Source organism: Tachysurus fulvidraco, chromosome 8 (assembly GCF_022655615.1).
Source record: "Tachysurus fulvidraco isolate hzauxx_2018 chromosome 8, HZAU_PFXX_2.0, whole genome shotgun sequence".
In the NCBI taxonomy this organism is placed as follows: Eukaryota; Metazoa; Chordata; class Actinopteri; order Siluriformes; family Bagridae; genus Tachysurus; species Tachysurus fulvidraco.
Genome location: NC_062525.1, coordinates 25,980,975 through 25,995,974, shown reverse-complemented (window position 1 = coordinate 25,995,974; position 15,000 = coordinate 25,980,975). Strand labels below are relative to the sequence as shown.

Here is a 15,000-nt window from a genome sequence, read left to right as displayed (position 1 = left end):
GCACAGCTTACTCAAACACACCAGAGAGTCTTAAAAAAGGGAGTTTATAGCCAAAACCTGACAGCTTTAGCTATCTAATAATAATAATAATAATAATAATAATAATAATAATAATAATAATAATAATAATAATAACAACAATAAAAATGATAATAATAATAACAATAGTAATAATAAAAATAATAATTAATACTACTACTACTACTACTAATAATAATAATTTAAAATAATAATAATAATAATAATAATAATAATAATATAACAACAACCATATTAAATATGCAAAATATAATAATAATTATTATAATTATTATATTTATTATTATTATTATTTTAAATATAATAATAATAAATATATTAATAATAAATATAACAACAACAACAACAACAATAATAATAATAATAATAAATATTATAATAATAGGATTGTGATTGGCTGTTTCTCTGACAACATCATAATATGCACAAGATGTAAGCAATGTCTATCAATATGTATTTAATTATGAACTCATATTTAAATATCTTCTTCTGCAAGACTGCATTAAAACAAGACCCATCATCATAGAAAACACTGAGTATATTTCATTTACTTTAATACTTTTACAATCCCTCTTTAAAGTCAGTCTTATCACATGTTTTAGCATAAAAGACAACATGAAGGCGACATTTATCATTTTTGAGAGAATAGGAAAACAAAACAAAGCCATTTGCAGTATGAATGTCATATTCCCTGGGCCCCAAATTCTCTTTGATAGATTTACTGGCCTTGTTAAAGTCTTGGCTATTTTTGTGCAAAATACATCTGGCATTCCCCATGAGCTTATTTTTCCTGCCTGGCGGTTTTCCTGTGGTTCTGCGAGTTAGTATTCGCCGAATGCCTTCCACTCCGTACAGGCTCTTCATTAGAAAACATACTTTTACTTTTGCACGAGCCAAGCCATCGTGGTGAAGTTGCACTTTTACTGGCATGGCTAAATCGGGCTAATAGGTGGCTTTTAATAACAGTCTGCGTTTGGGATTTTGACGCTCTTTATGGTTTTACATTTTTTTTTGCCTGATTTAAACATCTTGATAGCAGCAGCTGCTCTGTATCATTTTTATCCACACATACGTTCAGCCCCATTCAGCTTAACAGAGCTCTTTAGATAAAACATTGTAGTACACTCCAGAAGCCAAAGTTGCCTCGTTTTTCTCTACGACTGGAGAAATTAACACTGAATAAAGACAATCGGGAGATGAAATTATATAGTATGGCAAAGCATGCAGTGCTGATAATGAATAGTTGGTGCAGTATTGCACAAGCCAGCAGATTATTAGAGCACAGCTGCTGAGTGCAGGCCTAATGTGAGCACTGGGTCATCAGGCAAAAACACAATAGTGTGTCACAATCTGCAGTTGTGTGTCTACAAATACTGTGTTCTGTACCAGGCCCATGTTGGACAAATGCTCACTAGTAAAGGCCAAATCCTCTGGGGCCTTCAGAAGGTCTGCTTCACACGCTAAAAACCTGGTTCCAGCCAATGCAGTACAACACAGCTTCTTAACTTTATTCTGCCACAAATGTCTTGTTTGAGCTCTGTAAATCGTAATGATTGCATTGTAACCATAGCAATGTAATAAAATTCAGTTGCTTCTCACAAAACATGCTGTGGTTGTTTTGAATGTTTTCATCCAACTCCTTTCCTCCCACCAGCCTCCACAAACATGCTGATACAATCATACCGCAGTTAATGAATGACTTCACTGGCTGAATTTATGCTGCTTTTGGACTTGCCTTTGCTGTCTGTTTTTCCCCAGAGGCAGTGCAGTGTGAAGTTTCCAAGCTGATGTCTGCAGTTCTGTAATCTGTAATGTCTTATCTCAGTCTGTAGATGTCGCTGCTACTCAATGTCTCTGCTTGTTTGGTTTAAAACTGCCTACAGGGGGGGACTGAGCATTATCTTCAGCTTTCAACTGTTTTTTTTTTTTTTTTAATTCACTAAATAAATAAATAAATAAATTTAAAAAAAAATTAATAATAAATAAATAAATAAATAAATAAATAAGTCATTTTTATTTCAGAGAGTCAGAAAACCTTCTAAGACACTTCTAAATAACAACTAGACTGCCGCTTAAATGCTGCCTCATGATTATTTAGCTCTTAGTCCCACTACACTTATTTTTCTTTTTGGATCTTGGCGGTCCGAACCTGAACAGCACCACAATGTCTATGTGCACACATCAGCTACATGAGGACAGCAGGCCAACTATAGAATGGAAGATCTCATGTTCTGCAGAGCCCTGACATCAACCCCAACCCAGACCTGAACCCCAGACCTCCTCAGCTGACATCAGTATCTGATCTCATTAATGTTCTTGTAGCTGAATGAACACAGATCCACACAGTCACACTCTGACTCTAGTGGAAAACCTTCACAGAAGACTGGAGAATGTTATAACTATAAATCTGTAATGTGACGTTATGTATGAACGTGATTGGTCAGGCGTCCACATAGATTTAGAGGAACATGGATTAAATGCAGTGATACAGGTTGAAGAGTTTATTGAGTTTAGTAAATAAGTCAGATATGGTATGCTGATTGTCTAACAGACGCACACCAGGTGATGATAAAACTGCTTATTAGTTCTGGGCCCTAGTGCAGGTCCGAGATGTGGGTCTGCAGTGACGTCCCTGTTTACTCAAACTCTGTATGCTCACTTAAAAAACAACTCCTTTTCAGTGAATATTTCTTCACAAGGTTTATAGTCAGCTTGTATGTGTGTGTGTGTGTGTGTGTGTGTGTGTGTGTGTGTGTGTGTGTGTGTGTGTGTGTGTGTGTGTGTGAGCAAAATATATATAGACCTATTTCAGGGGTTTGAAGAACAATCCTTTGCAAGGTTATGGAACACAACAATATAAAAATGCTACTAAAGTAAAATCCTTTCTGAATGATAATTATCACGAAATATTCTAATTAACATGAAAACTAACACCTAATACTTATTTTCTACGATGTTCTGTTATGCATTAGTGACTTTTTTTATCCAGCTCACCGACCTCCTCATCTCAGATCAGCTTCCAAAGTCTCAGTGATGGTTAATTACCTGAGGTGTGTTTCTGCCGTAGCTCAGTGCAACTCCATCACATTGCATTCGATTATTGTATAAAGGATTTGTAATTAAAGTCGGATTAAGGTACGAATGTCATTTTCAACATGTAGAAAATTGTTTCTTGTTTAAGTTTATTTTCTGTGCAAATATAACCAAAGCCCACTCGTGTTGATCAGCATCTGTGTTAACAGTTAGCATGATTGTTTACAATGCTAAGCCGGTTAGATATCTATTCAGGTCTGCTGTAAAAGTGCTATATAGTCATTTAAAGCACAAATGAGATCCCCCTTATTAAAAAATGGCCTCCTTCCTGGGATATTTTGAGGCCAATGCACAAGCTGTAAATCGAGTGATTGACATATTTGTGTGTCATGTGGTGACTATTTATGCCTTTATGGCTTCACTTGTTCGTCATGCCTGGTGTCCCTTGTAAGATTTTACAAACACTGGAATATTTTATTTATAAGATTTACAAAAAGGCTACAATCTCCTCCTCAGGGTGGTTATGGAAGTGAGACATTTATAACATCACTGCTATTTGCTCACTAGTTTGTTTATGATCACTAAAGTTCTTATACATCAAGGGTGTCCAAACTTATTCACAGAGGGCTGGTGTGGGTGCAGGAAGCCACACCTGATTCCACCTGTTTATTCAGTTGCTCTTGGCTTTTAATAAACTCTGGTGTGGCTTCTGCTTGGTTAGAATGAAGACCTGCACCACACCGGCCGTGAGGGTAAGTTTGGACACCTCTGGTTTACATCCTCGGATAATCGGTCAAATCGTACATGATTGTGAAAGACATGTGCAGTAGTTCCCACACACACACACACACACACACACACACACACACACACACACACACACACACACACACACACACACACACACACACACACACACACACACACACACAGTAATTAAGTCTCTGTTTGCCGTTCTCCTGAAATATCAAAGGCATCATTATTAATTTCACTATATTTGCTGTGGCCTGTCCATGTGGTTCTTATTAAAACATGACATAACCAGTTTGGTATGGTGTGATCTAAAGTAAGTATATTGTTTAATTAAGATAAGTGAAAGAAAAAAAAAAACACTCAGTAACACAATTTCATTTAATATTCGAAGGAAACCAATCTGGAAATGTGAACACGTAGTTAATGTCCCTGTAATTTGCTCATGGCCTCCTTTAAAATCAGCTTACTGTTTACCCAGGGCAGTGGACTTCCACAGTCCCCACAGCAAACAGGGAAGGCGCTATACACGGCACAGTTAGAAGAGTTAGGACCTGAACAGCCAAGGTCTGAAGGTCTGAAGGCTCCCCTCTATATTGCAGTTGGTTGTGACAATTTAACACAGAAAAGAGACACTTTAAGTGCTCCAGACAAACATTCTAATTATGGGGGCCTTGAAATTCCCAGTGCTCATTACAGTTATAATGAACATGGTAAACTAGAGCAGATGTGCTCTGGTACAGGGTTCCTCCGGTGTGTGGGTGAATTTGTACAATACTAAGCCAGAGGTGACTTTCTGTTCCTGTGAATGCTTCTAAAAATAAAAAGCTTTAACAGTCTTCCATGTGCTATGTGCTATGTGCTACACCGAAGCCCCGATTCACCAAAACTCCCCCAAAAAAACGACACATTTGAAAGATGCTCAAGCTGATTGAATTAGATTGCATATTTCATATGAGCCAAATAGCACACAATGTCTGGGTTTGGCTTTTTGGCCTTAATTAATATCCAATTTGGGGTATTTCTGCTGAAAAAACCTTTAAACGTAGAGTGGAATTTATGCGAATGCTTATAAATTCATGGATTACACCTAAATGTGTGCAATTTAGTATGACAGAAGAGCAGGTATTATGTTCGCAGAGACTCTTCTGGTTGAAGACAAATTACACAATACACAATTAAAATGATGGCTTGTAAAGTAACTGCAGAAAAGTTTATTCTCTCCATTTAAATGAGGATTTTCAGAACCTGGATATTACGACGTTGTTTTTCAGCAAATCTGAGACTTTTATCTTCGTTAAACTGGACATGAATTGTGTTGCGTTTTAACTCCATTCTTCAGAGAATGTTTGAGAAATCTTGCAAGAACAAAGAGCACAGAATAGAAGAGCACGTAGAAAACAACACCGACGTACATTTTATAAATATTCATTGTAACAATACAACGAACCTTTTCTGTGCACGATTCGTTCGGCCGCACAAGTAAATTAGAGTCTAGCGTCTGTGCTTGAAATGTACACCGTGTTCATCATGGGACGCATTACATAGATAAAAGTGTAGACGTCTTCATCTTATAAAATGGTTTATTTCTTATTAAAAATGTTACATAGCAACCTTGAGTGCTACTCCAAACAGCTGGAGTAAATACATTTCTTGAACTTTTAAGTTTAATTTCCGCTACTAATACAGAAAGAAACAAAAATCCTACGAAGATTGTGTCACTTTAAATCGTATTTGTATGTTTTCAAAATTCTCTGTGCAAAGAAATTGTAACCTTTTTTAAATGAGACCTTGTTGGTGATCGATGCCATAACACTTCTTTGCAGAATATTTTAAGCTAATTTTGACATCCGCTGCTATAACATCTTTCAGCAGAGGCCTTTTGTGTGTGCTTCAGTAAGTGCTCCCAAGTTCCCCACACCACCCCCACATCCCCGAGTGTAGCCTGGTATATCTCTGGTAAAACTCTTAAAAAGAACTGCTCTGAGTAAACTGTGATCACAAGTGTGTGTCTGCAAAGACAAAAGCCACTTTCTGATAGCAAAGTAGTCCTGAAGCTTCATCCCATCTTGAGCAAAGTGATCTGATCCCAGTATAGAACTTGTGGTTCAGCGCAGTCAGACATTTACGTAGCCAGTGACTATAATACAAAGTGTTTTCAGTTAGCTAAGGTTATGTACAAGCACCTCGGTCCTACATTTTACAAACACATTCCACTTTGCCCTGGCATATGGGTGAGAACTTTGCTAAATGTGAGAAGAACTCAAGGGGATGCCAGCAGATGGGCGGTCAGAAAAGCGTGTGAGACCTAAATCACATTTTATTGTCGAAGGTTAAGATTCTTTTGAGGAAAGCTTCGTTAGTTTTATTTACATGTAGCTGGATAATACGACCAACTGCAATGTTCAAATCTCTTGTGGTTCTTGTAAATGGAGAAATACTTAGATCTTAGTAGTTTAACCCCTGCAGGCTTGAAACACTAAGCTACCACACAGATACATAAAAAAAGATGCACAGTAAGGATTAATATGCAAACATACAATAGTTCACCAGGCAGCTTCTCCTGTAAATTTTGTCATCAATAGTGTTTCACATCAGAGTTCTACAGATTGATTGAAACAGCATTACTGTGATTGCACTGATTTGTCACTTGTTTAGATGCACTGGACGCTCAGATCTTCAGTGAGAGTTCCTGCTCTTCCATTGGGACATACTCTTGCCAATGCAACATTATTCAAACTAGACAACTGATACCTGCAAACAGCACTCTGAGAACAAGACACAATCAGCTCAGCTGGCCCATGTTCAAAGAAATGTGCAAATCATAAACTTGAGTGGCAAAAGGACAAATAACAGAAACACCGCTCCTAAAATAAAAGCATCTAATGCCGCTAGCTGTGTAGTCGATGGCATAGCCATGCTTATTGGGAATAGGGACCATTTGGGTTTGAGTCAGGAGTGTGGGCAAGGCCACTACAGCTAGCGGAATGTCTGGTTCATTCTAAGAGAGTTTGGTGCTAGGATGAACTGAGGAAAGCTGTGGGGTACTGAAAGCTGGCTGGGGATTGAGGGCTGTCATGGGGTAAAGGCCGTGATGGAGAATATCTCCGTATGAAGTCCCCATCGGGTGCCGGTACAGGTGGGCTGGATTGGCCGCCTGGGCCAAGAACTGTCTTTGCATCATTATGGAATGGATTGCGAACTGGGGCATGAGTGGCGAAATGACAGCCTGGTTCTTCAAGTACTGCAGTGGATGCGAATAACCAGGAGGGGCATGAGGGCCCAGGCTGTCACACATGTCCTGAACCTGAGATACAAATGTCCCAGGATACAATCCCGGGAAGATTGCGGAGTGCATCGGAAACTTGTGTCCCTCGGCAGCGTAGTTGTTGATGTGCACCGCGTGTGCCGGCTCAGCCGGCTTCATGGGTTCACTGTCAGGCTCTGGGGTCCGCACTTTTACCTGCATGTCTCTAGGTGTGGAGCAGTGCATTGGGGTCACAGCCCGAATCTTCTTCTCTGTGGGTCCATTCTCCAACTCCTCTAGATTCCGTTTAAGTGGCCGTGCTGCACCAACATTTTGTGGGCTACTTTTGGTTCCTAGTATAGGCCGTGCCAGTTCATCTATCTTGTAGCTAATAGTCTCTTCTCCACGGCCACTGTGTGCTTTAAGCTGGGGTTCAACCACCTTTTTTGGAGTAGACACAGTCATAGGAGGAACTCGACAGGCTCTGGGGTGATAGTCCAGGCTTGAACTTTGACTGCTACCTGCCTGAAAAAGAGGAGTGTTTTTAATGTCCTGCTGCATCATGGAATGTGAAAGGTTGCAGAGGGATGAGGTGGAGTGGTGCAGTTTGTGTGAAGAGGGTTTTGGGAGGCTCAGATCTGTCGGTTGCTCCTCTGGCACCTTTTCACTAGGAGGGCCTTTTTCTTTCTGATTCAGACGAGGTGAGTAAGTCAGACTGTCAGGATGCTGACTCTGAGGGAAACTATGTGCAGTTTCACAGTCCCGTGGGTATACCTCTCTATTTAGGTATTTGCTTAGCTGTTCCTTGCTTAGATGGTGCTCTGTCTGTCGGTAGAGGCTGTGCAGGTGAGGCGAGGAGCAGAACTCACCCAGAAAACTCGGTACCTGCCCATGGCGAGGTACCTCACTGGATTTCTCCACACTGGAATGAAGACTGGTTCTTACAATGAAAGACTCTCCTGTAGGGCTTGACTGTGGCTGGTGTAGTGGCTGATGCTGGGGTTGTTCAGAAGAGTATATCTCCCTCTCACCACACACCTCTCTATGTGAGGTTTCAATAGCAGTTCTTCTGTCCTCACTACTTCGAAGCTTGAAACTCTGAGCATGCTGTATGACAGATGGACGCTTGATCACGACACTTGCCTCACCTGTAGAGGAAGGGACCTGGGCGCCTGGTTGCTCAGAGGCTGTTTCTTCTGTACTATTGCTTGATGCCTGTTTGTTGACTAATGGGGGAGGTGGACCATAGGGGTAAGTGTTGGTCAAGCTTGTGCCACTCACTTGTGACAGCATCTTCTTCTTAGCAAGGGGGGACATGATACCAGGGTTGACTCTAGGATACAAAAGTGGATTGTAGCAGAAGCTCTCCTCCTTGGTGGGGAGTTCAGCCCTCTCTGTTGGGATCTCTGGTACTGAGTGGGGGTGCAGAGATCTTTGCTTTAAGGTGGGTAGCACCAACCCTACATGGTTTTGGCTGTCTTTTACACCAGCCTGTTCTGTTTTTCCCAGGGTGTATGGAGGTGCTTTATATTCTGCTGTCCCATGCTGCCATTGGTCCTGTGCGTAACAGTTTGGAAGAGGGTGGGAGTGCCGTAGTGGCATGGATGGTTCAATGGGAAAAACCTCCGAATCCTCAGATTTGAGTGGCATGCCATCCTGTGGAAGTGATGCATGTTTGATTGCTTCATGTGGACCACCATCCCAGGATTTCTTGAGCACTGGTTTCTTCTCCTCCTCGTTGAGGACCAGCTGCACATCCCCATCGTCTGTGGTCGGACTCCTTGCCTCACCATCAATCTGGGCTGAAACCTGGAACTGATGTTCCTCTGGCTTCACAATCACATCTTCCTGGAGCTCCTCCTTGTCCTTTATGTCCTCTGCAGCCTGTAGGCACAAATATGGATGAAGACAAAGAGACAGTTAGTGCTTATCTGGACACAACCGTAGCACACACTCCAGCTACACTGTGCATGTATGTTAATGTAACTTGCAGAATCTTTTAAACAATCTCTTGGAAGACGCCCTTCAGGAAAAATTAGTTCAGCCCATCTGGTTTTGAGTTCAGTACCACAGATAATGCAGCATGTTACAAATGGACAACATCACAGCCCTTGCACCAACATGAGCTGTATTAATTATTAAAAGCTGCTGTAGGTGATGGTCTAATATAATCTACAACAAAACCTAGGCTTAATAAGATTGACAATGTTATATTATCCCCTTAAAATCCGCCCTTCGGGACACATAACAGATCTGCTGCTGACTTTCAAAAGATTCTAGTGTCAGAGTTATAATTTCAGCTGTTCCCAAGACTAACATTTCTATAAGAGCTCACTTCTATTCTTCTCCAGTGTCAGTGGGGAAATGTCATAAACGCTTGACCTCAGTCAGGTGAAATGCTGCGTCATCTATTCACCTTACACCGCCTTGTTAAAACTGTAGGCTTTTATGAAGGAAAAAAAACCCCCCGAAACCAAGTCGAACCTTTCCAGACATTTTTCACCTTATTGTGATTTTGGCGGCCAACAATGATCAAGTGAAAACTAACAGAAAAATGTCTTCAGGGAAAAATGTAAAAATGTATTAATTAATTAATAAAATACTTTTCCTTGTAAAGCATAATCAGCACTTTTTGCCACAGTCACTGAGATCATATTTTCCCTGTTCTGATATTTTATGTGAACATGTAACTGCATGACTCTGACACATGATTAAAACATCCCATAAATGTGCAGGTATACAGGTTTTCCTAATAAACTTGTGTGTATTGAACACTGTAATGCTGAGAAACCCTGACCTGCAGGATCGCCGAGTCTGTTGCCCTGAAGCCGATGTTCTGACATGCACTTAATACAACGTCGAACGGCGGTCTTAAGAGGCTAGCGACTAGCAGCCAAGATTACACAGTCCTAATGGGGTGTGACTGCCTTTTAGCAGAGTACGTTTCAATCAAAAGCCCCGATCGTCTTTGTTTACGGAGGCAGAATTAACAGACAGCGTTCTGATTCTTACCCTAGCAGCAAAGCCTATATTTGTATTCAAATGGCATTTGAGCCAAGAGACAAATCCCGGCATCTGCCCCGCAGAATTTCTGCTACATATCAGATGTGTAACTTTGGTTGAAATATTAATTTTTCCCCCCATCTTCTGCACCGGCTCTGCCTCAAACACGGAATTCCATTTCATCTTCTCCCTTGTACGATGCACAATCAATTATCTGTGGAGGGCTTTTAAATTACACGACATTCCAGACAGATGAGCTAGGCATGCCACTGGAAAAGCAGTCAGGCCCTACAACAGCTCTCTTTGTTTCCACACCACAGCCGATTACTCATTTCATGCACAGCAGAAATGAATATGTGCCGTGTAGCAGCTCTGAGATGTGTCGGAATATGACACTTCGAGAGAGAAATTCAAACAGCTCTTTCATCCTCTCTGTAATCATTTTGTTATCTGTGTGAAAATAGCAACACAATTTTTATTCCCCTTACAGAGTGTCTCTCACTCCCACTTTATTCTTTCTTTTTTCATTTAGCAGGCATTCGCAAATCACCGTGGATTTATTGCTTTTCAGGGATAATATTAAGCCTGCAGTTTATACAAGGACTTAAATATGAGAATCGGCCAATCAGATCTGCCGGCAGGAGTTTCCCGATCCCGCCCCCCCTTTAGCGTCGCTCTCAGCACAATAGGTCTTGTCAATAACAGCATTATGGACATGATCTTTTCTCCTTCACTTGATTTGTGAGTCTGAGGGTAGGAGAGAGAGAGAAAGCCCAGTGTTCTCCACACAAGCACACGTTCACATAAAGAATATAACTGAATCAGGCAAAGCATAAAAATTGGTCTGGAATCATTGAGGCAGGAAAATACCATTTTGATTTACCGTGCCGTAGCAAAGCGTTCAATGTCTCCAAATCAGCTTAAATAATGATGTTAAAACCAGATGCTCATGACAGAGCCATTCTTACAGGCATTTGACAATTTATATGTTAAGGACCCAAAGGGCAGGCTGCCAGAAATGCCTGCTCATGTTTTTCACCTATTTGTTTTGCCATGTTGTACAAAGGAAAGTGTTGCTTTTGAGAAGCTCTGGGTTCAGAGGCAGAATGGGAGACTGACCGACTCGGGGACTTTCGCCGAGGCGTCCTTTTCATTCCAGCCCTTTGGATTTTGTTCGTCTTTGTTGCGCTTTGTGGATGGCAACTTTGACTTGTTGCCCCCTTCCTGGGTGCTGGCCTCTTGCTTTCGGGGCTTGATGGGGGGTAGTGGCTTGTCCTCCTCTCCTTTCGTATACCTCTCATAGGGCAAGATTAGCCTGCAGAGAAGGAAGGTGATAGATCAGTGCCCCGGTCTAACAGACAACTCAGCAATCTTTCCTCCTCTGTTTCTTTTACTACATTAAACAGTTCAATCTTTTCTACAGTAGGAATAATTAAAACATTTAGAAGCTGATTTATTAAAATCTTATAATAAATCTTAATAATAATAAAAATCTTAATAATCATAAAAATCTTATAAAATAAATAACACATTCATTTGTTGTGTAAATAAATAAATAAATAAATAAGACCTACGTTATATGGGTGATTTACAAACAGTAACTGTGTTAATTACATCATGTACAAACTAGAGACAAGAACAAAATGTAAATGATGAATTTTGTTCGTATACATTACATACACACGTACATAACGTCAGCGGTCAGAGAGTCACTCAGATAGAGAGTTATCTCCGTATAGTACGTCTGAGCAATAGACTTTATCTGAATTCTGTTGCTTTTAAAGGTGCAAACTTGTGGCTTAATACTAAAAGCTTCTGCAAATATAAAACCTGCTCTTTAGTCAGGTTAACTTTCACTATTACTAAATCACATAACTGATGCTAAAGTAATCTATTCGCAGTGACTCCACTCTGTAATCTGTAGGTGGTGATGTGTGTGTGTGTGTGTGTGTGTGTGTGTGTGTGTGTGTATGTACATCTCCTGCAGCCCACATTATTTGTCCTTTATATTTGTTTGTTTCTTTATTTTTAAAGGCTTTTATCTTTTTTAGTTCTTTCCTCGTGTCCATATAAATTATAATAGAACGGTTCACAGAGTAAGATTTTCTCTTTATGGCGCAGATATATGACAATAAAGCCTTTATATATGCCAATAAACTCCTGCATATTCATTATCAAGTAAATATACAAAGCTATAAATGTGGCAGTCTGCTCATCTGAATGGATTTGGTGTAGATGCTGTGTGTAGCTAATAAAAGACCAATCCTATGCACACCCCCAATTAGCATATGACGTGGTTGAGATTTGAGCATACTGTGCTGATATTGGCTAGATATGTGTGTGTGCGTGTGTGTGTGTGTGTGTGTGTGTGTGTGTGTGTGTGTGTGTGTGTGTGTGTGTGTGTGTGTGTGTTTATCTGAGCTCTTTTTAGATTCCTTCAAATAAAGAATTCCTTCAATAAAAAATGCGAGGCCAAATGGGAGATAACACACACACACACACACACACACACACACACACACACACACACACACACACACACACACACACACACACACACACACACACACACACACACACACACGTAATCCTAATTAAAAGCTTTTTGGTTGCAGCTAAACCCAAACAGACACAATAGAAGCGTGACTTGTGCTGATGAAGAAGCTGGTAATTGGTGATGTACAGAACAGTCTGCTCATCTAGTTTAAAGTTTTTATCATCTGGTTTAGTAAAAGCTGGTCAGAAGCACGCAGCTATCCACTGTTAATTAACACTTAACATGTCATCATGTAGGAACGCAACAGGACCAAAGACGCACTAAATATGTGAGCGCTCTCTGTTATTAGATCTCTTCTTCCTCTGACTTCTGCGATCTCTTGCCCATTCCTTTCATCTTATTTCTTTTCACTGTTTTATGAAATCTGCAAGGTTCCTCCAGAGGAATTTGTTTCCTCTATTTTCTGGGCCGGGTGTTTACCCAACAGCGGGCCGCCCAGGCCTCTCGGAGCTGGAGCATGCTCAGACAGGGTCTGTACAGGGGAGGCATGTAGAAGAACTATGCTGGCTGGGGGTTTGGCTGCAGGCCAGCGGCAGAGCTAAGCAGCAGCCCAGAGGGAACATTAATCTTCAGATCCCATTACCAAAAGAGTTTAAACATGTTACAGCTGCTAAAACTGGAAAACGGCTCGCTCCACGTGGTCAAATCAAAATAGCGAGCAGCTGCCAAATACCTGATTCCCACTGTAATGTTTCACTTCATGTTTATATAATAAGGGTATAATAATGCACACAATGAATTATCTTGTTTGCAGCTAATCCTCTGAAGTCATCTGTACCCCCTCCCATGCCCCCGGCTCCCTGTGCACGCTCTCCGAGCCATAAGCAGGTCTCACGACGGCCCAATTTAGTTTGTGTAAAACGGCTAAAATTAGGCTCGTGTGGACTGTATATAATTCCCCTGTTTTAAGGGTCCAGAGAATAATTGATATCAGACGTCTCTGTTTCACTTGTGTGTTTATATATGGGCACTTTTTTTTATGTTCGACTGTTGAGATAAGAATGAAAATGTCCCTGCTGTGAAGTCAGGGAATGGATTCCGAATAAATTTCCTCCACTTGGCCATATAGGGCTTCAACGGTTCCCTTCCTTTACCATGTTACTAAAAATAAATATGAAAGAAGGTCTTAGACCGTGGCGTGTTTGCTTTAATGAAAGAAAAATGTTTTTAAGACGCAGACATGGTTCGATCTTTAAAATCTTCTTGTTCTGCACTTTGATTGACAGCTAGACAGCTCCGTGTGATGCAGGTATTAACTTGTAGAAAAAACAGGAAGTCTACATTTAAACCGTCCTTTATAAAAACGAGGGAGCGTGAGGAGAAAAGTGACGGAGGAAAAGAAAGGTAAATGGTACAAAACAACAGAAATGAGCGATGACCTTTATTGTAGATTATAATAAATGATAAATAATTGGTTGATTTTCAGAAAAAAGGCACATAGCAGGCTGCAGGAATCCATTTCACTGAGGAAATAATGGTTCTAACGTGAGGCATAACAAATATCTTGGAAAGAAAAAGTAGCCTGAGCAACAGGTCTTCATCCTCCTCCTCCTCCCCCTCCCCATGCTTTCAACAAGCTCCACCAGACCCAGAATGACTGATTACATCTCCGAGCATGAGCTTAACCTAATAGTGGTGCCAGCGCCCGCTAGCAGTGTTTGGACAGAGGAGGACATGCTGAGTGAGACTTTTACATCAGCCTATGCTTGTCAGTCCATTACAGTCAGGCGTGCTACTTCAGTAAAAGCCCTGTGATGCTGCACCACCCCGTTCTGTGTCCAAATAGTCCCTTGAGATTTCCTTTACTTTCCCTGCTTCTATAATCAGACTTTTTTTTGCTAGAAATGAACATGACAGCTGAAGAATTCTTAGTGTAGTGAAGGTTACGGTTTTAATAAATACATTAACAGAAGATGAAGGTCTGCTGCAGCGAAACGGAGAAACCATCTGCAATCACACTGCGCTAAGTTATTTTAGGTCCTACATTCTGGCCGGGGTTCATCTCCTGGCCAGATGAACGTGCCGAGCTGCTGCAGACTCAGGTGTTCCTACAGCCTGGGCCAAGGAGCCGCTCACGTGCTGCGCTGCTTATTTAAATGAGACGGCCTTTGTAATGTAGCCCAGCTTATCTGGCTTCCTCAATCTCCTCCTTTGTGAAGAGAATACACTCAGGTTTAAGAGGTGAAGGACAGCAATGCTTTTGTTTGGCAATCGAGTAAGCGCTGATTAAACAGGGCTTTAATAAGGTCAGCCTGAGCAATGCCTTGTGGTCACTAATAAACATCAGGCAGCAGACATGCTCATATAAATCACGTGTTCCTTCACTTGGCTAAACGTATGAGTACGACCGTAAGGACATCATCTCATCTGA

General features: G+C 40.9%; 1 protein-coding gene across 2 annotated transcripts in view; it reads right to left on the bottom strand.

Annotated features, from left to right (window-relative positions):
* Positions 1-5,387: 5,387 nt before the first annotated feature.
* The window catches only part of arid5b (AT-rich interaction domain 5B), an 88,124-nt gene continuing 78,511 nt past the window's right edge, over positions 5,388-15,000 (bottom strand). For both annotated transcript variants that reach the window (XM_027157166.2, XM_027157167.2), the window contains 2 exons: positions 11,192-11,387; positions 5,388-8,953 (listed from right to left, as the gene is read on the bottom strand). In XM_027157166.2, coding sequence (XP_027012967.1) covers positions 6,824-8,953; positions 11,192-11,387 — 2,326 coding nt within the window. In that variant the 3' untranslated portion in view covers positions 5,388-6,823. The remainder of the gene's footprint in view (positions 8,954-11,191; positions 11,388-15,000) is intronic.